Genomic DNA, 23,125 nt, shown 5'->3' with positions numbered 1-23,125 from the left:
TTGAAATTTGATTTTTTCCCGCTCCGTTGGTTTTTCAGTTTCATCCCCATTGACGCACGTGCCTATAGTTGACTAATTTTCCCTGCTGCATCCGATATCATTGTATGCACGTACAGTTCCATGCATATCTGCTTTAATGTAGATGGATATTTAGGTAGCTTCCAGTCCGTAGCTTTTTTACAGAGAGCGTTGTTATGAACATGTCTGTACATGTCTCCTGGTACATATGTGCACGGATTTTGCTGGGGTACGCAGGAGTGGGGTTACTGGCTTGAAATTGCATATTCAACCTTATTGGGTCATGCCAAACTCTTCCAAAGTGAGTGTATAAATGTTCTCATGACTTTACACCTTCACGGACACCGTGTCAAGCTCCAAGAATGATAACCCAGCTACTCCATGCCTTTTTTTGTGGTCTCTTTTAGCGTGTGCTGGTGTTAGATCGACTTCAGGTCAAATAGCAAATTCTTCTTACAGATATATGGCCCTAAAATTCCCACTTCACGGTTGACAATAGAGGTAACATCATTAGACTGATAAGTCAAGGAAGAAATTGTTTGAAGTGGCATTCCAAATGTATGAATAAAATATTTGTGGCATGTAATAACCAGAACATACAGTTTTATATGGCACAAACTTCATAATCTCTAACATGCCTGAGAGTCTTATCTATAACAAGTAATTAATTTCTTGAAGTAGGTCAATTATTTATTAAAAAAATAAACTCAGTCCTTGCAAAAGTCAACATTTTGTTTCTACCGAATGATATATTAAGCCCAGAACTTAATATTTATGATAGTAAAATTGTAACTTGGGTATGTTTTTAAAAGTACTATGAAACCTTCAAAAGGAGTTGCCGTTTCTTCTCTATTCCCATCATAATTAGCCTCGTCCTGGTCTATTTCATAGCTTCCTATCTATTCTCTCTTTTGTCTTCAAGACCTCAGAATTGGATCCCTACCACTTCAAATACAGACTTTTTTTGCCTTGTTTTCCATTTTCCAGAAGTGTTCATCTTCAGGCTAATGTCCTCCTGCTCCTTGAGGACCATAGCAGTGTGCCGTAGGGGAAGGGGCCTCAGGGCCACAGATGTAGTATCTCTTTCTCTTCCGCCAGTACTAGCCGAGTGGCCCTAGGCAAGTCCCTTGACCACCGAGCCTCAGTTTCCACAGCTACCAACATCAGAGTGTCCTCAGATTTTCAGATAAATTTCTATAAAGCACCTGTAGTTCGGTGCCTCGTGCTGGATAACTTGTGTGTGCAGAGTAAGCGCTGTACTATACACTTTACGCATATTGTCTTCGATGTTTAAAACAATCCTGCAGAAAATACCGTGAAGGAAGCTAAGACTCAGGTTGATTAAATAAATTGCCCCAGGGTCCACCGCTTGTAAAGGATTGAGCCTTACTCAGTTCCAGGTCTGCCTGACTTGAGAGGCCCAGAGCTCTCGTGACTGGCCTTCCCACAGCATCCGCGCCCTGTCTTTACCACATCACACGCATCTCCCTTCTCTGAATTCTGTCTCTCAGGCACAATTTTCATTTTATTGTTTTGTAATAGTTTCATATAAATAGGGTCACTCTTTGAAGGCACACACCCATAAAGTACTGAGTAAATATTTGATTTATATAATACTACCTCTCTTCGAGTTTCACCAGTTTTAATATTTTATATCCTTTTTTATAGCTCATTTCAGCGGCCCCGTGGCACTCTCCATTTGGATGACGGTGAATACTGGTCCAACAGGGCAGCCTCTTATAAAGGAAAATCCCACCGACCCATCTTTGAGAACAGCATGGACAAGATATACAGGAACTTGTACAAAAAGGCCTGTAGTTCTGTTTCTCATACACAGGAAAGCTTCTGAGACCATCCACGATAAACCGTATGGGTGTCTGTGTCAACTTCTCAATGAAAACGTTTGATGTGATCAATATCTGTATTCTTTTTTTTTTTTTTGGACAGGTGGTTCTGAGTACAGTAGTTAGATATGAATAAGTTTATTGCTTCAAATGGCAAATTACCACAGGCAGTCCCTTTTTTATCACAGAAGAGAGAGCTCTGTTCCAAAAGTCAAAGCCCCGCACCACGATCACAACTTCCAGTCTGAGTATGAGAAGGGTGTCCTGCCACATACGTCTCATCTCTGCTTCTACAAATCCAAGAATAGATTCTCTCTAGAAATGGTCTTCTGCCTAATCACCTTGGGATTTTCTTTTCATCTGCTTGATTGGTTATCTTGTCTAAGATTACTATTAACTCCTTTTTCTTGATAATGAGCAAAAAGATATACTGTACGGAAATGAATTTCCTAAGTTTAAACCCTGTTTTCTACTTATTTCTGTCCCTTCCCCCCTGCAAAAGGCTACTTGTACTTCTTAGCTAATAAGAAATAGTTTTCTTTTTAAAGTTTATATAATCATTCACTTCCTCTTCTCTAAAAGAACTAAGTTACCCACAATACGGTTAGCTAGAAATAACAGTGGCCGTGTGTGACCCAAATTGTGAATAACTGATTTTTAAAAATAGAATTCTTTGCGCGATTTTCTTTTAAGGCCATTTCTTTTGGTGCAACCAGAATCAGAAAATAGTTTTTGTTAGTAAGCATGTAGAAACTCAGAGAGAATAAAGGGATTATATTGTAATTTTAAACTCTTTTAGAGTTCTCATAGGTACCAAATAGCCAGGAAAGTAGTATCTTTAGTTAAAGGACACTTGGAACCCTAAAGAGGAGAAAAATATTATACAGAACGCTCTGTACCTGGAAGTCTGATAGCTGATAAAATTAGCTTCTCTCCTCCCCACTCCCCCGCAATGTCCTCACCTGTGAGGCCAGTGAGTCCTTGAAGATATGAAGAAATCGGTCATCTCATATTTACCGGAGTAAGTGGAGGGAAAGCAGAGAATAGAAAATAAGTGAACTTGGCTTACAAGCTTGAAGAGTTGACTACAAGGTATTGTTCTCTCATTGACTCTACCTTTAGTTAATTCTACAGTTATGATTTAAAAAGAAAAAAAAAGTTGAACTCCATTTAAGTTGAAATTAATGTGTAAAATTGAGTGACTTGTTTTTGTATTAGGAGAAAGGATATAATACTTATTGTCTAATAATAGGATTTTTAGACTTCATGTTAAGAGTGTTCTGGTATGGCAGTCTGTGATGTATGGCAAAGCGCATCGGAGAAAGGGGCCAGGAGGCCTAGGCTTTAGTTAGTTCCATCCTGCCCTTCTCCCGCTGAGTCTCTTTAATTCTCTGAGCCTAACTTTCCTCAGCTATCAAATGAAGAGAATGAAGTGGATCAGCATATCCCGAACCGTGTTCCATGGACTTCTATTCTAAGAGATGGCTGTAGGAATGTAGATACAGGTGTTTCATTAGTCATATAAGTTGAGGAAAAGCTATACACTAGATTCACACTCCCCAACTTAGAGAGTCATAGGTAGGATGGCAGGAACGAAAGGCAGGGCTGTTGATACCGCAACAGCTGTTCCAGGCTGGAGCTGCCCGGGCAAACTAGCATGAATGGCTGATATAATAAACACCAGCCTGTTAGAGGCACTAAGAAATCCTGGCATAAACATGTTTCGCTCTAGCATCTGGTCTGGAGTCTGACACATAGTTAGGGCTCAGTAAATAATTTTTTAATTAGCCCAGAATTTCCTCAAGTGAGGATGTAGCAATATTTGTCATCATGGCCATCCTTCCCCTCCCATCCCACCCTCTTAGCTCCCTACAGTCCCTTTCAAATGTGCCGTCCTCGGATACATGTGGACACCAGTCGGGGAAATGGTACATTACACAATCACTGAGTCACCCTCTGGCTGTAAGTGGTAGGGTGATGTTTTGTACAATGAGCCTTTGAAGGTCAGCATTGACTAATGCTTTTATTTTTTTTTAACAAAAAATATCATCAGTGAAACTTAGTATGTTTTGTTTTTGTTTTTTGTTTCTGTTTGTGGAAACAAATGAAAAATTCTTCCATTTGAAAGGTCCTGCTTGGCGAAAAGAACAAATATGAGCTTCAAGGAAAAATTCACTGTCATAGAAAATCTCCCGAGTGAATAACTACATCAAAAATTACCTATCACACCTATTTCTGCCATTGGCTATACAAAGACCACAAAAAATGAGTCTCAGAGGGGAACTTCAGAATATAATATTCTGAAAAATATTTTCCTGTGGATTACATTTGACTTCTCTCTGAAGGATCGGGTGCAAGTTTCCAGATATGTAGTGTCTTGGCTAAGTGTCTTATTTCCGTTTCCTGGGGGAAGGAGTGTCTTTGTTGCTATCCCTAACTCCTACTATGAATTCTTATATTATTTTTAAGGATTAAAACCTTAAATATTAATAGTTGTCCTTTCTCATTGTAAGAAGCAGAAAGATGCAGTTACTTCCTTAGCCTTTTAAAAATATTTCTTACAATCTAGTAATAGTTATTGGACTTAATACGAAAGATAAATTGATCATCTTCCTTTTAAGGTATTTTTGTCCTTTAAATAAAAAAAAAACCTGGGAATTTCAGGAAGAAAGATGTCAGTTCAACTACGAAAAAAGATGTGTGATTGGACAGAATGTGAAGTCTTCATGGCCCCACTATTAGTTATACAACCTTGTTCAAGTCATTTATCCTTCTTGGAGCTCAGTTGTCTTATCTATAAGGTGATGAAGGGGTTAATTTAGAAGGGTCTTTTAATGTTCCGGCACTTCTATGATTGTGTAGTTGATGAACATGGAGGTGTAAACAGGTTCTAGGCAGTCCAGTTGTAACGTCAAAGACTAAGCCCCTGGTTAAAAATCTGGGGCAGATAGAGCGTTCGCAGTACTGTGTTCATTTTCCAATAATAGCTTTATTGACATGTGACTCATACACTGTGACGTTCACCCTGTAAAGGTAAACAGTCGCATGGTTTTTGGTATATTCACGGAGTTGTGCAGCTAAAACCACTAGCTAATTATAAAATATTTCATGACTCCAGAAAGAATTCCCGAACCCATTAGCAATCATTCACCATTCCCTTCTGCCCTCACCTCCTGGCAACCAGTAATCTGCTTTCTGTCGCTGTGCCCGTTCTGGACATTTCATATAAATGGAATCGTACAGCATGTGACCTTTTGTGTCTGGCTTCTTTGACTTAGCATAATGTGTTCATAGTTCATCTGCGTTGTAATGCACATCAGTATTTTCTCCCTTTGATGATTAAGTAATAGTCATAATGTGGACGCACAGCACTCCATTGAGGAGCATTTTTATTCCCACTTTTGGGATATTATGAAAAGCACTGGCATGAATATTTGTGTATGAGTTTTTGTAAGAACATATCTTCTCATTTCTCTCAAGTGTAAGCCTAGAAGTGGAATTGCTGAGTCAGATGGAAACATGATGTTTGACATTTTGAGGAAAAGCCAAACTGTTTTCCCAAATGACTCCACCATTTTACAGTTTTTGTGTTTTTTAAATTTTACGTTAGGATCTTAGGCTAGTCACACATGTAAGTATCATCCCCCCATTCGACACATGTTTACTGAGCACTGTGTTAGATGTAGAGGGTATAAATTTATTAAATGTACCTTCCCACAAGTGTGAAGAGTCTTTGAAAAAGATAACAGTGTATTTCAACATTTATAGTAGTTTGGTAACGTCTGCAGTGGAAGACTGCAAGAATGGGGATAGAGCATTCTCGCTTGGTGCAGAATTTGCAAAGGCATGAAAATGGGGGAGAGATTGATTGTTCGGGAAACCCCCAAGTGCTTTCACTGGAGATGGTGCGCAGGGATGCAAAAGCTTTGGAAGGATCTACTGAGTGCAGTAGAGAACGGCAAGGAGAATGACGGGCCTGGAGCAGCATAGGAAGAGGTGACCTTTGAGCTGGACATTGAAAGATGGGAATGACTTTTGAGAATAGGAAACCGAGATGGAATAAACTAAATATTGATCAGGTTTTATGAGAGTAGAGGTGAGATAGAGGGACATATCTAGTAATCAGTTAAAAATAAAGATCTGGAACTTGGGAGAACTCAAAAGTAGAAAATGGATTTTTGAAATCAGATGAAAATAATGAAGTGAGGAAAAAACAAATGGAAGCTCTCTGCTGTTCTTGTCCTGATTTGTACGTGACCGTTATAGGCGCCCTGACAGGAGTGAACTTCGAGCAGTTGCACTTTTCCTCATGTTGAGGCTCTGGCAGTTAGCGTGTTAGAGGGCCACCCTTTTAAAAATGAGGAGAAATAATAGAATTCTATTTCTATTATAATTAGGAAAAATAGCTAGAAATTCATATACAAAATGAAGAGGTAAGAGAAGAAACCCAACTTTTTGTTTTGAGTTATATTATGAGTATATTATTCATCTCTGAGTGATATGCTTAGTTTAATAATATAATGTTTCTTAGACAACCAGAACTGGTGAATATTCATCCATTTAACAAATATTATTGAAGGTCTTCTCTGTTCCAGGCAATCTGCACAGCACCGACGAATCATCCAGAGAAACAAAAACACAGTTCCTGACCTGAGTTTGTGGGGGGTGGAGGGAGACTGACATTTACCTATTACAGTGAGAGAAATACTGTAATAGATGCTAGAAATGCTATAAAGATGAAAAGGAAATCCTCATTAATTCTTAATGGCGTCATATACTTCAGACAGGGATGATACCTGAAATTAGCTGTACTCCATCTAGATGGCCTGGAGAGCATAAGCCTTAGAAAATCACTAGGATTTTTAAAGTAGGAGGCAAGTAATCCCACACAGAACAGATAAGAGCATATATACTGCCACACCTACCTCCTTCTCTACAGGTTAATAAAATTAGTTAAGCCCTTATTCTCTTTACCAAAAATAACTCTACTTTTGAGGGGAAAATGTGTGCATGTATAAGGTGTGTGTATACTTTCTTGGCTAAGAAAGTACATTTTGCTGTATTTCCATAGATCACCTCCACAAAAGTACCGAACACGAGTTAGTGAAATAAATCAGAATTCTTGAACTCAAGGAGCTTGTTTTGACTATGGATGGAGGGTCAGACAAACAATGATAGTATAGTATCCATGAATTTCCTTATTTTTACTCTTCTTATTATGCTCGATGTAGGCTTTTCCAGCTCAGGAGTGTTTCCTCATCTTTGTGTTTCTAGCACCACAATCTGGGCATAGCTTGATTACAGCACTTAACAAACTGAATTATCAGTGCCTTTCTCGTGTGTCTTTTTCTACTGGCCTAAGGCCGTGTTTACTTCTATATCTGTGGCAGAGTGGATGTTCAATGTTTGTGGAATGACCGCATGAAAGAAAAAAATACATGAAGGGTCACTAAAAGCAATACAAAGCCTAACTATCTGGACATAAGAAATAAGAAGACCTGATCAGACTTGCTTTCAGCTAGTTTATCTATACCTGTAGCGGAAAGAGAAAACAAAGGAAAAGATAAGAGAGGAATCGTAGTTGTACCATGGTCCTCAGGAAGAAAGAAATGGTTCATCAGTTGAGAGATTGAGTGTTTATATAGTACAATCTATTTTTCAAGAAAGTACTCTTAAATTAAGAAAAAAGAAATCCTATGACGGCCTGTCTTTTTGTCTGTCTGTTGCTCAGCTGACCACCTGCGATGTACAGTGTTGAGGTGGCGAGGGCCAGCTCCCGCTCTGCTGCTGCAGGGCTGAGACGTACAGGGCTAGGCAGTGCACCAAGCAAGCAATTGCCTGCAGTTGTTTCCAGCATCTTCTATTCCAGTGGAGTTTAATTAAATCCCTTCTAGGAAATGCAGATTTCATGGTTCCCGAGAAGAGCCTTAAATGTTCTTTCCCAATGTCTTATGTTTTGTCATTCACAAAGCAGTACATTTTTGGCTGAGGGATTGAATAGTTCTCCATCTTCTAGTCTTCAGATGTAACTAAGCTACTCAATCTAGCAACTAGGACTCTCTCAATTAATTAAGAATTAGTATATTAAGTAAGGTATTTATATGGATATTTAAGCAAAACCGTCTCAATGAAATCGTTTTTTTAAACTAATATCTTAAACCTTAGTATGTTGCATTCAAGTTATGCTAATTCAAGTAAATGAACCTGATGGAAGAGAATGCATTCTGCTCTAATTTGTATATTTTATGAATGTTTGCAGGGTATTTGGGGGGGCGGTGAGGGTAATTTTTTGTTTTTTTGTTTCTCATCCCCATCTAAGCGTCATCTTTAAAGTGCTTAAAACAGGGGAATTAAAGTAATACTTATTTAGGGCCACCATACTTGGTGATTTACATACATTATATTATTTGATCTTCCCAACAACCCTGTGAGCTAGGGTCGGTATAAGTAATCTCAGTTTTACAGACTAGATAACCAAGGATCAAACTGCTAGGATTGGCTAGTGATAAACGTAGCCAGTATATGGCAAAGCTCGAATCTGAATCTAAACCCAATTCTGCCTGTCAACAAGTGATTACAAAAACTCAGCTTGTTACAGTTAATAACATTTTTAAATAGTGGGGCTAGTGTCCCTTCAGAGAACTGCTGTAGATTACAACCCCAGTTTAATTAACAATGCGGTAAAACCTAGGGCAAATTTCCAACATCCAAACACTAGAAGTGAATGAAGAGACCATTTCATGAGCTAAGGGAGAAGTTGGTGGAAGTGTATGAAAGGAACATCACTGAAGATTTATTTAACCCAGGAGTTCATGGTAACCAGAGCTGATGTGTGGGATCGTTCCAGGTAAAAAGACAGTGTGCTTTCTGTGGAGCACTAGTTACCCTCTTTGATTGAGTAACCAACCACACATTCAAGCATCACTAACATTCTCTTTTTTAAAATAGCTTTATTGAGGTATAATTGATATACAAAAAACTGCACCTATTTCATACGTACAATTTGATAAGTTCGGACATATGCAGACACCTGTGATGCTATCAGCACAATCAAGGTAATAGACATGTTCAGCACATGCCAGTTTCCTCGTGTCCCTTTCTTTATGTGTTAACTATAGACACCATGCCATACGGTAGTTCTGTAGGACATATTCATCTTAGATAACTGAAACTTTGTTATTATTAACAAATATGTTATCAGATACCTGGTTTGCAAATATTTTCTCCCATTCCATAGGTTGTCTTTTTCTCTGTTGAGTGTTTCCTTTACCATGCAGATGCTTTTTAATTTGATATGGTTGCACTTGTCTATTTTTACATTTGTTTCCTTTGCTTTTGGTGTCATATCTAAGAAATCATTGCCAGGACCAATGTCAAGAAGCTTTCTCCCTGTTTTCTATTAGGAGTTTTACAGTTTTAGGACTTATGTTTAAATCTTTGACCCACCTTTTTTTGTGTGTATGGTGTAAGGTAGGGGTTCTAGTGCCTGCCTTCTTTCCTTCCTTCATTTCTCCATGTGGATATCCAGTTTTCCCAGCACCATTTATTGAAGAAACTGTCCTTTCCCCATTGCGTGTTCTTGGCATCCTTGTCAAAGATCACTTGACTGTATATGTGTTGCTTTATGCCTGGGCTCTCCGTTCCATTGCTGTAGGTCTGTCTTTATGTCAGTGTCCTACTACTTTAATTACTGTGGCTTTGTAATTTAGTTTGAAATCAGGAAGTATGATGCCTCCAGCTTCTTTGTTCTTTCTTAAGATCACTTCAGCTGTTCTGGGTCTAAAGGTTCCATATGAATTTTATGATTATTCTTTTATTTCTGTAAAAAAAAAATGCCATTAGGATTTTCATGGGTATAGCGATGAATTTGTAGATTACTTTGGGTGGTATGGACAGTTTAACAAGTCCTATGGTAACCAAAAACACACACACAAAAATCATATAGAAGATACACAAAATAAGAAGAGCAATAAAGCATATCCCTACCAAAAATCAACAAAACACAAAGGAAGACAACAAGAGAGGAATAAAGGAACCAAAGAATTAGAAAACAACAAAATGGCAAAGGAAGTCCTTTCCTATCAATAAGTACCTTAAATGTAAATGTATTAAACTCTTCAGTCAAAAGCCCTAGAGTGACTGAACGGATAACAAAACAAGACCCAACTATATGCTATTTACAGCAGACCCACTTTCTATGTAAGGAGGCACTCAGGCTAAAAGTGAAGGAATGGAAAAATGGTATTCCAAGCAAATGCTAAGTAAAATAGAGCATAGGTGGCTCTCTTAACATCAGGGGAAAAAATAGACTTTAAGTCAAAAGCTGTCATGAGCATCACTATATTTCTGTTGCAGTAGAAGTTTAAAGATGTTTAGTGTCTGATACAGTTCAGAAATAAGGTGAGAGAGAACCTTTAATGTCTTTGAACATACGTAATAGAAATGAGAATGAGTGTGTTTTGTTCGAGACTTTTATCAATGAAACTCACTATTCACTGGAGTTTTTGTAACATTAGTAATCTGTGCAAACAAAGGAGGGATTTATGTATATAGCTTTTCAGAAAGTTCTACTTCCAGGAAACTGACAGCAACATTGCATAGTAGAAAAAGCACTTCCTCCCCAACTTGACTGAACCTCATTTTTTTCCTACCTGTGAAATAATAAATATTGCACTCCGTTCGTCAGACAAGTGTTAGAATTAAATAGGAGAAATAAGTGTGGACATTCTTTGACATATATGAGGCACTATCATAATTGCTTTTTGGAAATGATTTGGGAAAATGAATTTGCAATTTCAAAAATACTCCATCCAGCACAACAGCAGTACTATTGGTTTTAAAGTTGAACAGACCTCAGATTTCTTTCTCTTATTTTGTCACCTCTGTTTTACTTAACCTCTCTGAACTTGTATTCTCACTTATAAAAGATATTTTCATAGAGTTATGATCATTTATTTAAAAAAAAAACATTTTTTTTTAAGTGATCTCCATGCCCGGTGTGGGGCTCAAACTCACAATCCCAAGATCGGGTGGCATGCTCTACTGACTGAGCCAGCCAGGTGCCCCTAGTTGTTATGATAATAGAAAGAGGTAATGAATGTAGAGTGCCGCATACAATGCATGGTGTTCAGTAAAGAGTGGCTACAACAGCTAAATTCCAAGGCAATATAAAGGTAGTATTTTGAAAAATCTTGATCTGATTGGAGAGCAAAAAGTGAAACATGAGCTATGTAAATAAATGTAAAAAATATTCAAAATTATTTTAAGACATGAAACCACATTACTCAGATTTTTGGTATAACTTTTAGATTTACTAGTTATTTAATTTATGTAGGTTTTGCAGTTTATGGAAAGAGCCATATATACCTGGGTTTGAATTCTGTACTGTGGTGCTCTCTGGAGGTATTGAACCTTATTTTTATTATTAATAAAATGGGAATGATACCTATCTGGGATGGCTACTATGAAGAATACTTTAGGTAAATAATGCAAATATTTTAGGTAAATGATGCAAAGTGACTAGCATTGTACTTGACAAGCAGTAGATGCTTAAAAATGATTTAGTTCCCTTTCCCTGTCATTAGTTTCATCGTTTTTGTGTATAAATCCACCCAGCATCATTATTTCTATTTTTAAAAATCCTATTAACCTTGTATACAAGTGTGCATTTGGTAAAGGTTTTACGTAGCTTTTACAAGTGAAACTAATCACTGACAATATTGCCCATTTCAACTCCATATGTGGCTTCTCTTAGTTGTGAAGGTATTATTTTTGAAAGAAAAATAAATTTAGTTTGAGTGTATGTCCTATAAAACCAGTTTTTATCCTAGAAGTTTATTTTGTCCTTCATTTGTGTTAGAAATAGCACAGATATATTTTTATAAATTAACCACGTATATATATATACATATATTTTTTTAACTTGGGGGATATTAGAGGTAGAACTCAGAATAAATTACCCTAATTCAGCAGAAGTAGCCAGATGAACATCTCCGTAGCTCTTAAGGATTTGTAATGAATGTGATTGAGCAATTACCTTTTTGAGAAGACCCGCGGTTTATTACCAGAGAGGTATACGTGTGCACACACACACACGTGCACGCACACACACGTGCACACACACACACACGCATACACATACACACGGACCTTTTCATAAGAAGACCAGCCTCAGGCTTACCAGGTCATTCTTTAGAAGTTTTTTTTTTTGTTTTTTTTTTTGTTTTTTGTTTTTTAAAGATTTTATTTATTTATGTGACAGAGAGACAGCCAGCGAGAGAAGGAACACAGCAGGGGAGTGGGAGAGGGAGAAGAAGCAGGCTCCCAGCTGAGGAGCCCGATGTGGGACTGGATCCCGGAATGCCAGGATCACGCCCTGAGCCGAAGGCAGACGCTTAACGACTGCACTACCCAGGCGCCCCCCATTCTTTAGAAGTTTTAAACTTAAAATTTTTTAATCACAAAGGTTTCCTATAGAAAGATCTCAACCTAAGATATAAACAAAGTAAAATTATAAATATCCTTAAATATTTTTGGAAGTTGCTGGCTAATGAATATCTTAGCTATTGATCTTACTGCATATGAATTACTCACTGCCCAGAAAAACAGTCTAGTGGTTAGACACACAGTCTCTGGAATCACACCGCTGGGTTGCAGTTCCGCTTCGATCACCTAATACTGGGTTACCTGTGAAAAATTAACTGATTTATGTACACCTTAGTTTTCTCATCTGTAAAATAAAGATAATATTACCAATCTCGTGGGGTCGTTATGAAGATTAAATTAGTTAACAAATATAAAGCACTTAAACATGCCTAGCACATGGTAAGGGCTCCGTAAATGATATTGACAATGATGATGATGGTGATGGTGTAGCCAACTGTGGAACTCATCTGAAACATATTTTCTGAAACATTACTTAGAAGAGCTTCCTTCTCCCTGTTTCTAATAATATGTTGCTGTTAATAAAAGGTTATATGGGAAAGAAATCTACCACTGGACAAGGACATGTTAAATATATTTCACATTTTCCTAAAGGATAGAAAAATATGCTATTCTGATTGTTCTTTGTGGCCCAGCAGTTGTTCACATATGATATATTCCTACAACTGTGCCACACAAAGAATGTGTTTTGGCATAGAAACTGCATAATTTGGAGAGGTTTTTGTTGATAATCTTAAACAAAAACAGTCAAACTCATTTCAGTTCCCCTGGAAACCCAGGGGGGAATTGTTTTTGCCAAACAAGAAAAAAGATGCCAGCTTTTGAATTAGAAAGTATTTTCAAGTGTTTGTGTTGGGAAAATGGAAAAAAAAGAACATTTGACTTCAGTGAATTTTTATCTACCAAACAGTCAAAGCCTTGGAAAACTATTTCCACTAAACTTTTACGATAAATAATAGCTTGTATTTTACGTAGCCTGTTATCATTTTCACACATTTTTATATGTTATTTTATTACATCTCCCCATTACATGATTATGAATTAGGTAGGGCTGGGATGATAATGCCCATTTTTGACAAATGAGAAGACTCCGGTTTGGGTTAAGCATCTCTTGTGGTCCACAGTGGGAGTGTAAGTGGCTGAATTAGGATTTAAGCCTATATGTTAGTATTTTCTCATAAATATCCCATAAAACTTTTCCCCACTATTGTTTGCTTTTCCTTGGGTATTGGATTTAATATTAGACTTTAAGAGATAATAATTTGATTCATTTTACTTTTGGAGGAGGCTTGTTGTCCCTTATTCAGATTTGTTTATATGTTTGTGAATATCTGCAAGTATTTGCTTTTCCTGCTCCCTAATCTGCTCCTACCTGTTGGCCAATTCACCTGCTTATTAACACACCTCCATTCCCTTGAACAGCAAGGGAAATTAAATTAGCCAACTTGTAACTTGTTAGCAGCTGTACTAAAAAGTTCTGTGGGATTTTAAGAATTCAGTGATCTAGTTAGCACGAATAATTAGAAATTGTCATAATTTGGAAATAACTTTTCCTTAGGTATAGGATTCAGAAATAGAAAGCTAGGACACACCTAATACTCATGTCAATGGTGGAATATGCATGACAATATAGCATCCAGATCAAAAGCTGGTAAAACTTTTTTTTTAAGATTTTATTTATTTGTCATAGGCAGCGAGCACATAAGCAGGGGGAGCAGCAGCCAGAAGGAGAAGCAGGCTCCCCGCTGAGCAGACAGCCCCGATGTGGGACTCTGCAGGACTTGATCCCAGGACCCTGGGATCATGACCTGAGCCAAAGGCAGATGCTTAACCAACTGAGCCATCCAGGCGTCCCACGAGTGAAACTTTGGTTCCGTGTAACCAGTTCAGTGGTTACAAATACTGACTGATCAGAATCATGTTAAAAATAGTTTCCTCATCTGAATCTTTCCAGATCCTGATGCAGTAAATTTAACTGTATTTTTAAGAGTCTCTTTAGGTGATTGTGATGCTTGCCCTGGCCTGGAACCTATTCACAGCTTCCTCTGTAGTAAGGAGCATGTAAACTTCTCCTCCTCTAATTTATTTTTTTTGAAGATTTTATTTGTAAATAATGTCTACACCCAACATGGGGCGCAAGCTTACAATCCTGAGATCAAGACTTGTATGCAGTACTGACTGAGCCAGCCAGGCGCCCCCCTCCTCCTCTTAAAATGTTTTCATTTTGCTAACCTCTTCTTCATCTGAATGTTTTTTTAATTTTAGGCACAAAACGTTTTGAGCTCCAGGAAGGATAAAGGCTGGCTCTTGATTCCCATTTGAATTATATACCTTTTGAGTTATCCATGGCTAACTTTTAAATACCAGGCTTTTTCCTCCCTTCATCTAAAGAGTTAGCAAGGCCATTCATTTATCTGTGTACTCGTTAGCAAGCTTTGGATACCTACTGTGAACTACTTCTTGTGAGTGGTGTTGGGCAAATACAAATAAGATACATCTTGACCTCTCACAAACATAAACACGGTGTGTTCTAAAATGTTAACTGTAGTAGAAATACGCAATATAAATGGATGAAAGAGATGTTTGTGTGGGTACTTCAGGAGCACGAAAGAGGAAGCAATTACTTAACGAGTAAAGGAAGACATTACAAAGGAATACCCCTTTTATCTCAGTCTTAATGGATGATTTTATCGAGAGAGGAGAGGCAGGACATCAGAACTTGCAGGGGCATGAAAAAAACACAGCACATTCCGGGACCTGCGGGAAGTTCAGAATGGTTAGCCTATAAGGGTCCCTGGTAAAACTGGGGCCCAACATGAGGATGAGATGTATATGGAAATCACATCAAGGCCCTTCTTCGTATGCTTTACTCTAGATTGTGGATTGTGTCCTCGTACCAAAAAAGATTGTTAGGTGCTCAAATATTGCCATTTCCTTCTCCTGGTATCCTTAAGCAGATACAGCTGACATCCCAAAGGTCGTAAGTCAGACAGGACTAAGGGTTTTGTAGTCTGTTTTTCCGGCTCTTTCTCATTTTTCAGCTTATTTATTGCACTTGTTCAGCAAACACTATAGATGACAAAGAAAAAATTCTCACATGTTCCCACTGAATTTTCAGTCTACTTTAGCAGATGGCATAAATACTTGAAAAGATCGCAGTAAGAGGTACCACAAAGGCCTCTATAATGGCTGAAGAGCCCGTGCATAGTAAGAGTTCAAGAGATGGAGGAACTGGCGCCCTTGATCTGAGAAGGCTTCCTGAGTACAGAGGAAGGACGTGAGTTCAGGCTGAAGGATGGGTGGCATTGGAAGAGGTAGGACAGTCTTTAAGAGGGAAAATACTGAATAGCAGCAGAAAGGTGTGGAAGTGAGGGTTCCGCACTGTGTGGGGGAGCAGCATTTGGTCACTTGCCTGGAGCTAGAGTTTTGTGCGGGGGGGACCATCAGAAAGTCCTGGCGATAAATAAATGTGTCTTCTACATGAAATGAAGCCTTCGGGAAACATAATAAGAAAGGCTGTTGCTGAATTTTCTTTTGGTCCATCTTAAAGAGCTCACATAAAACTCCAGCTGAACTTTAAAAAAATATTTTGTAATAGAAGAGCATTTTCTGGCATCAAGACACTTTCAAACATTAAAGTCATTGCCAGAGTTTTCCGCTTAAACTCATGCTGTTTAAATGCATAGTCTCTTATGTTTGATTTAGGCTTTTTTTTTTCCCAAGGAAAAAACAGAGAAGTCTAATCATTGACCCTGTGTACACAGAGAGCGTAATTGTCACATCTTCAATCTGTTCGTTGCCTCTACGTGGTTCCTTGTTCGCCGATAGCCAGCGAACTTTAGGGATAATTCCTTCTTGCCTCGGACGAGAATGAAACTATCCCGAGAAGGGCCACCATGGCTCAGGAATCAGCAATTAATAGAAATCTGATAAACTTAGAATCACTTATTTTATATCCAGCGAACTTTAGGGATAATTCCTTCTTGCCTCGGACGAGAATGAAACTATCCCGAGAAGGGCCACCATGGCTCAGGAATCAGCAATTAATAGAAATCTGATAAACTTAGAATCACTTATTTTATATCCATTTTCTAGGTAGATATTTCAGTTTTAACTGGACTTCTCAAACATTGTTTTCTGATTTTAAAAAAGCAATACTGCATAAAAATTAGAAGAAGTACTTGCTCACATAAAAGTAAAAACTTGCGATAACTTGGTAATATTTTTGTGTGTTTTATTGTGATATTCTATGCAATTTCTACAAAGTTGTTAGTTTCTTACAAATATCGTGTCTTACTACTTCAATGTTAGTACGTACTCTTCGGGTTTTCTAAAATGATGCATAATTGTATTTTTAATGGTTATCTAATGTGGCATTGATATACTCTGAAGCAATTTAACCGTCCCTTTATGGTTGGACATGTAGGTTGTTTCCCAGTAGTACGTGTCTGTTACACATTGAAACCAAGGAGAAACGTGTTTGCGCCAAAGGCAGGTTATGTGATCTACTTACGCAATGTGCAAGCAGAAAGAGATGACAGAAGGGTTGTTCTTCCTTCCTTGTTTGTTTGTACCAGAACACTCTATTATTTACATACATTTTAGCCTCTGTGCCATTTTCAGAAGCTTTATTCGTCTCACTCACTTTTTGGTTTGGGAAAGGCTGAAATAGAAAATCCATCTGTGAAGCATATTGTATATTCACATTGAAGGCTAAAAACCCATTTTTAATTAAAACTGTATTCAGCACTCATGGTTCACTTTGTCCTGTTTTTATTATGAAACACTTCAGTCTTCTTCCTAAAACACATATGTCTTGTACATTTCAAGATGTTGCTTGGTGCTCGTGCGGAGCGGGCTTCTCCATGCTGTCAGCTCACTGCCATATGTTCCGGCTGTTCATTTCGCTTCCTTCCTGGCATTTGTGTAGGCAACATCTTGCATGTAATGCGAGTTAGTTTCATTCCCTTCGCCTTTATAAAACTTGTCAGAAGGTAAAATAGCAAACTGGAAACACTGAATGATTCTCTGGCTTGTTAGGTTATACATGAGAATAAAGGATGTAGCCTTTCTTAAGTTCCTAATGTTGATAAGATATGAAGAGAAAATGTGTCCAGTGAGACCTGAAGTCTTGCCAGATGCGAAGAATTGCAATTAAGATATGATTGATGCTACTTGGCAAAGGCACACATTGTATAAATTGCAATTCTTTATATTGATTATTAAACCAAATGTGAAGACTGGAGGGGGAAGGAAGCATAAAAATCAGATTATGCCTTTTATTTTCAGCAACACACCATCATGTTCTCCTCTGAAAGTCTCTTTGTAGGACTGTCCACACCATGTAAATGATTTTTAAGGTGGAAGAGGCAGAGGCGGGGAGAGATGGAGAGAGAGAGAATCTTAAGCAGACTCCACACCCAGCACGGAGCCTGACATGGGGCTCAATCTCACAACCCTGAGATCATGATCTGAGCCAAAATCAAGAGTCAGAGACAACTGACTGAGCCACCCAGGCACCCTCCATGTAAAGGATTTTGGAGATAAATTGTGTTGTACTTTGAGTTAAGTATATTGAGATGAACTAATTAAAAAGTAGTGAGGTTTAAGTTGAATCTGAATTAGAAAAAGCAGTGATATCTGATGGTACTAGAAAGTTTGCCTTTCAAGAAAATTCAAAGGATTTTAACAGGATAGGCTTTACATTCTCTATTATATAAAGCCCCCAAATAGTAAAACCTCAGCTACTTGAACCCTAATGAGTTCTGAATATTTGAATTTCTCAAGTAGTTCTGTTACACTTCCATTAAAATATTTGTTCTTTTAACTATTGACTGCAACATCTAAATTTATCACATATATCCTAACCTCCTTGGAATAGAAGATACTGAATATATCGTAACGCCTTCTTGATGATTCTGGCTCACCAGTCTGAACACCAGATGTTGTATCAGCCCATAGGACGCAGGGCTGTTGAGGTGGAGGGAGCCTTCGTGCCTGAAATGACTGCTTCCACGTGATTATGGTTCTTCATTTTGTTTTATTTTTAGCCCTGATGCCACTTTGGTGTCGGTCCTGGCCTTGCTGACAATTGGCACATGTCATTATTTCAGAATTCCTTTTCCCTCTTCAAACTTTCTGTTTATGATGTAGACTAGGCTTGGGGACTAGGTCACCAATGTGAAATGATCACATAAAACAAGAACAAAAATGTCTGGTCAGCGACTCCCAAGTATCGATGTTACGTCATCAGCTTGGGCTGCTATGAGTTTTTGTTTGACTCTAGTTCCATCTAGGTAGATGAACTTGCTGTGTCCGAAGTGTTTAGCGCTCAGTTTAGCTCTCAGCTCTTAGTCTGTCTCTCAAATTCGGAGATAAAATTACTTTGGCCTAATGTTCTTTTTTTGTTTTTTTAAGATTTTATTTATTTATTTGACAGAGATAGAGATAGCCAGCGAGAGAGGGAACACAGCAGGGGGGAGTGGGAGAGGAAGAAGCAGGCTCATAGCGGAGGAGTCTGATGTGGGGCTCGATCCCAGAACACCGGGATCACGCCCTGAGCTGAAGGCAGACGCCCAACGACTGAGCCACCCAGGCGCCCCTAATGTTCTAATTTCATGTAAATTTTGACATGAGAGAAGCACAGGTGTATGTAGACTCCCCTGTCCTGTCTGTGATAACTCAGTACATCATACACCTTCAGCCCCGCATTGTAGAAGCGTGTCATGATCAGACTTCACGACCTCTAACACAAGACTCGGCATTACCCCAGCACAGACATCATGGCACATTTAACTTACGCTCGTGTTGGTTTCCCTCTCAGCTGCAAGCCTCTCTTCAATCAGAGCACAAATGAAAGAGCTAAGAGATAGGGTTTTGTATGTTTTGTGCAGCCATTTTGAAATGGACTAAGAAATTTTTTAGTCTGTCAGTAGCATTTGATCTTAACATTCTGCATTATGTCCTATAGATTTATATATTTGATAAGCGCTTTGCTGTTGCTGAACTAAGACATACAGAAATATACATCCGGCAGACAACTTGAGTAGGACACAGGAGCATGTCTTGAACTCTATTGAGCACTTGTGTGCCAGGCCCAGCACTAGGTGCCAAGGACAGGGGATACAGAGATAAATAAAGCACCAGGGACACCTGGGTGGCTCAGTCGATTAAGCGTCTGCCTTCGGCTCAGGTCACAACCTCATGGTCCTGGGATCGAGTCCTGCATTGGTTCTCTGCTCAGCAGGGAGCCTGCTTCTCCCTCTGCCTGCTGCTCTCCCTGCTTGTTGCGCGCTCTCTCTTTCTCTCTCTCTCTCTCTCTGACAAATAAAATCTTTGAAAAAAAAGTAAATGAAGCTCCATCCCTGCTTTTGAGGAACTTCAAGTCCTAAGGAGAATGAGACAACGAGGTGAGTTACACTTCAACGTGGAAAATGCGAAAAGTATAAACAAATCCAGTTGTGAACTCTAGAGGCTGAAGGGAGAGGGGAAAAAAGAAGTGGGGGCTGGTGGGCAAGTAAAGGGGCAGGAGCAGATGCTTCTTCCGTCTCCAAGAGCAAGAAATACCTGTCCCCAACCCACTGTTAGGAATGACAGAGGTGCATTTCTTAACACTGTGAATGCTGTTACTCTCCTATCTTAGAAAAACAAAATATCTGGGTACGGAGCACTGTGAAGACAAAGGGAGAATCTGGTTAATTCTGCTAAAAGAAGGAAGGGTCCAGGGAAAAGTTTAAGACATTTGAGCTGGGCCTTACAGGATGCACGGGTTTTGAGCAGGCAGAGACGTGCGGCAGGGTAGGGCAGGCAGAGAGAACAGCCAGGACCCGGAGGACTCGTGCTAATAGAGACCACACCGCCGAGCCTGCCGCAGTGAGCTCTGTGTCTTGTAGCAGAAGAGGAAGCCGACGGCAGTGTGGGAAGTGCCCTGGCTTCGTCAAGTCAGCCCGCTTCCCGTCCTGTCGGAATCATGCACCGATGGTGTGAGTTAGTGGCAAGGGGCCCAACCATTTCTTTGCCTCCATTTTCTCATCCGGAAAAGAGAAAGTAATGCCTGGCCCGGGGTTGCATGTTGCCCAACGGTAGGAGGGAGGCATCCTTCACTTTGCACACCGAGCTCCTACTATCAGGCGGGTTGGGAGGATTCAACAAGGTAACACATGTAAGCGTAGCATGGTGGCTGGCACCGTGTGCTCAGTAAACATTAGCTATTGTTAAACAGGCTGCTGCAATTTTAAGGAATGAATCTCTTTGAAGTCCTTTTTATTTATAAAGGTTTATGCATCCTTATCCTTGTTAAGCCATTTATGTGTTTTGAGATTTGAGTACAGTGCAAGATGCACTTTGCCTAATATTCTGGGCTTCAACCAAAAGCAAAACAGAACAATAAATTAAATTTCTAAGAGGATTTGAATGCTCAGTCTTTTGTCCCCAGTCTTGGTTCATTTGATTCATGCCAATGTATAGAAGTGTCAAATATATTTATATTTATTAATAAAACCTGTCTTCTGTGACCATCCAACGTTTCCTTTGGGAACTTTTTCTAGTGTAATTTTGTGACCCTGAAATTTAAAGATGTTTGTTTTATCTTCTCCTTTTCTATCCAGAAGCAAGGCTGTTTCGAATGGATTAGTTGATTAGAACATCTGACTCAGAAAATGGGACAGCCATGAATTTGCCTGAAGATTCAGAAACATGGCTAGGGGGCAATGATTATTACCAGACTTCAAATGTCAGCAAACACTTCAGGGTTGCAGGAGAGAGAAAATAAAACACACAAGGTTTAATGGCTTTTGCTATGGGGGTGTTTGGGGCAGCGAGGATGGAATTATTTGCTGAGAGTCTTTTTGTTACTTGTCCAACTGGATTAACTGAAGCCTGGTAACACTCTGTCTTGTAAAACAGAACACAGCCTTTAGCTACTCACCAGTCCACATAGAGAAGGCAGAGGTTAGGGTCTTTCAAGATCGAGTCAACAGAGTTTGTGATTATACCAAGGACCACGACTAGGTAAAGTCAAAGGAGCTTGGCTGGCACCTGGGTGGCTCAGTCACTTAGGGATCCGACTCTTGGTTTCGGCTCAGGTCATGATCCCAGGGTTCTGAGAAAGAGCCCTGTACTGGGCTCTGTGCTCAGTGGGAAGTCGGCTTGCAGATTCTCTCCCTCTGCCCCTCCCCCCCACGCGCGTGCTCTCTCTCTCGTTCTCTCTCTTTAAAATCTTAAAAACAAAAAACAAAACAAACAAACAAAAAAAAACAAGAAGAAACTTGATTAATCCCAGGTGGGAATCAGACTCTGAGCCTGGCATTCAGAGTGCAAGATGTTTATTAGGGAATGTCCTGGATCCACAGCAGTGGAAGGAAGGACACAGGATTGGGCTGGGGAGAGGTCGAGCTGTGATGTGGGCCTGGTAGCAGCCTTGGCCAACCCCAGGGGCCTGTTGAGCTAAAATGATGCATCAGCTCTCACATTAGGCTGAAATGACTGTGCCTTTATACCTATTAGTCATTGGATGTGGGCTGCGCCCTGAAGGCTGGGACCATGGACAAGGTGGCTCTGCAGCTGGGGGAGTCCCTTGGGAGGCTGACCTTGAAGGCTGGCTCCCCATAGAACTGCCAGCAGCTGGGGCAGCTCCTTCCTGTCCTCGCCTCTCCTCACCTCCAAATTCTGTTAACATATGTGATCCAAACCAGTTCCAGAAGCTTCACTGGACAGAGAGAAGCTCCACCCTCTCCCTTTCCCAGTTTACTGCAACAAAATAAGGTCTCAAGGGACTCACTATCCAAAAATTACTTAACCACTGGCAGCGCCCTCCCCCACCCCCCAACTCAAAAATACAGATCCAATACTAGCTGTGGGGGGCAGGTTGTGTTTTTCCCAAGCAGAAATTAGAAGGACATTGTACAGCCCTGATCTTCTGCAGGCTCCAGACCCACAAATACACATAACTACCAGGCAATGCCAGCGGCTATCTTACCTCGACAACAGGAGGCTCAAATCCGAGCTCCTCATTTTACTGTATTTGCTTTAGCATATAGCTCTCCAGCCAGCCACCAGTCCTTATTTTTACTGTGTAAATATATATAACAGTATTTATCATTTTAACCATTTGTAACTGTACAATTCGGTGGCATTAAATACATTCGCAAGGCTGGGTACCCGTCCCCGCTATCTATACCCAAAACCTCTTCATCATCCTCAACATAAACTCCATATCCATTAAACAGTATTCTTTCCTTCCCCCGCTCTCCCCACCCCCTGGGAACCTCTGTTCTACTTTGTGTCTCGGTGACTCTGCCTATTCTAGGCATCTCATATATGTGAAATCCTACATTTGTCTCCTGTGTGACTGGCTTATTTCACCAAGCATAACGTTTTCAAGGTCCATCCATGTTGTAATACATATCAAAATTCATACCTTTTTATGTTAAATGATATTCCGTCATGTGAATAGACATTTTGTTTATCCATTCATCTGCTGGGGACTCTTCCTTATTTCTCCCCAGTGATACTGCAACAGTCCCATAAGCAGCCACCCTTAGCAGCCTCTGACCCTTTAATTTCTTCTCTTTCTGTGGCCATAACAATCTTCCTAAATGAACAGTAAGATGCTCCTTAGATATATGCGGTGCCCTTCCCCACCCTCCCTGACCCTATCCCATTCTTGGCTGCATCGTGGCGCTCAGTGTATGGTGGCATTCCGTGGCTTAGCATTGCTTGTACCCATTTCTCCAAGCGGGTCCGTTTTACACTGCTTCACATCCGATGCTTCAGCCGCACCAGGCGCCAAACGTGCCATGCCCTGTTACCAACTCGTCTTG

At 39.7% G+C, this 23,125-nt stretch overlaps 1 protein-coding gene across 2 annotated transcripts in view; it reads left to right on the top strand.

Moving 5' to 3' along the window:
* The window catches only part of SPATA6 (spermatogenesis associated 6), a 152,093-nt gene extending 135,035 nt beyond the window's left edge, over nucleotides 1-17,058 (top strand). For both annotated transcript variants that reach the window (XM_045799593.2, XM_045799591.2), the window contains exon 13: nucleotides 1,687-17,058. In XM_045799593.2, the coding sequence (XP_045655549.1) occupies nucleotides 1,687-1,867 (181 nt within the window). In that variant the 3' untranslated portion in view covers nucleotides 1,868-17,058. The remainder of the gene's footprint in view (nucleotides 1-1,686) is intronic.
* The last annotated feature ends 6,067 nt before the right edge of the window (nucleotides 17,059-23,125 follow it).

The sequence above is a fragment of the Ursus americanus genome, chromosome 12 (genome assembly GCF_024610735.1).
Source record: "Ursus americanus isolate L20-20 chromosome 12, mUrsAme1.1.p, whole genome shotgun sequence".
NCBI classification, from domain to species: Eukaryota; Metazoa; Chordata; class Mammalia; order Carnivora; family Ursidae; genus Ursus; species Ursus americanus.
This window is presented reverse-complemented; position numbering and strand designations above follow the sequence as displayed.